This window comes from Corvus brachyrhynchos, unplaced genomic scaffold, assembly GCF_000691975.1.
Source record: "Corvus brachyrhynchos isolate BGI_N302 unplaced genomic scaffold, ASM69197v1 scaffold452, whole genome shotgun sequence".
NCBI lineage: Eukaryota > Metazoa > Chordata > Aves > Passeriformes > Corvidae > Corvus > Corvus brachyrhynchos.
Window position 1 is genome coordinate 66,650 of NW_008236764.1, and position 1,022 is coordinate 67,671.

Below are 1,022 nucleotides of genomic sequence, written 5' to 3' on the forward strand. Positions count from 1 at the left end.
GGGCACCCACATCTCCCACCACCAGCAGGCACGGAGGGCACCCGCGCCCACCGGGGCTGGGGAGGATGATGCGGGGCACACCGGGACCCTCCCTCCCCCAGAATAAGGCACCTGGCACCCTCGGTGGTGCCCCTTCGCAGCACCCGGAGGGTGGGGGGGCCATTAGCTGTTAGTCCGCTGCTTCTTGAGCACTGCGTACACATCCTCCACCTTGCTGAGCCGCTCAAAGAAGGGCAGCAGGTCCAGCAGTTCCGTGTCCGCCATGTTATCGAACCAGGAGGCCACCGGCACCTGCAGGTGGCACAGGGGACAGTGTGGCACAGAGGACAGTGCTGAGAGAGGGTCCCCGCCACACCACCTCCACACCCCACCCAGCCTTGCCCTGCGGGTACGTACGGCATTATCAGGGTGGAAGATGTAGGATGCGGGCGAGTTGTCCACGATGATGATTCGGCGCAGGTCGCGGCCCAGGCGGCTCAGGTCCTTCACGTAGTTGCCGCGATGGAAAACGCAGGATTCCCGAAAAAGTCGTGCCCGGAAAGCCCCCCATTTATCCAGCAGGTCAGCCACGGGGTCTGCATACTGCAGGCAGAGGAGGGGCGTCACCATGACACACCACACCCCCCTGCCCATGCCACAGTGACAACGGCACCCAGCTCTCCACTGCTGCCAGGTCTCATTGTGCCTCAGTTTCCCTGGCCAGTGCCTTGGAGGGGCAGGTAGGGAGGCCACCCAGTGCTGGCACTGGCTGTGGTGACACAGGGAACAAGAGGCCAGTGATGCCTGCAGGTGGGCAGGCAAGGGAGCTGTGCCACTCGGATGGTGTCTGGGAAGGGGTGGGCGATGGCAGGGCGGGTCAGGGGCACCCACCTTGGCCAGGCTGGCAGTGAAGAGCACACACTCGAAGAGCTCGCCCATGCGCTGCAGGAACTCGTCCACGTGTGGCCGCTTGAGCACGTACACCTGCGGGCACAGGCAGAGGGCAGCGCGCTGCTGGCACGGGCTATGGCTCACCTAGCACC

At 64.9% G+C, this 1,022-nt stretch overlaps 1 protein-coding gene across 1 annotated transcript in view; it reads right to left on the reverse strand.

Annotated features, from left to right (window-relative positions):
- Positions 1–6: 6 nt before the first annotated feature.
- Positions 7–1,022, reverse strand: part of CTDSP1 (CTD small phosphatase 1) — a 4,042-nt gene continuing 3,026 nt past the window's right edge. Inside the window, exons 5-7 of the mRNA XM_017727283.1 lie at positions 871–963; positions 397–582; positions 7–291 (exon numbers count right to left, since the gene is read on the reverse strand). Coding sequence (XP_017582772.1) covers positions 163–291; positions 397–582; positions 871–963 — 408 coding nt within the window. The 3' untranslated portion in view covers positions 7–162. The remainder of the gene's footprint in view (positions 292–396; positions 583–870; positions 964–1,022) is intronic.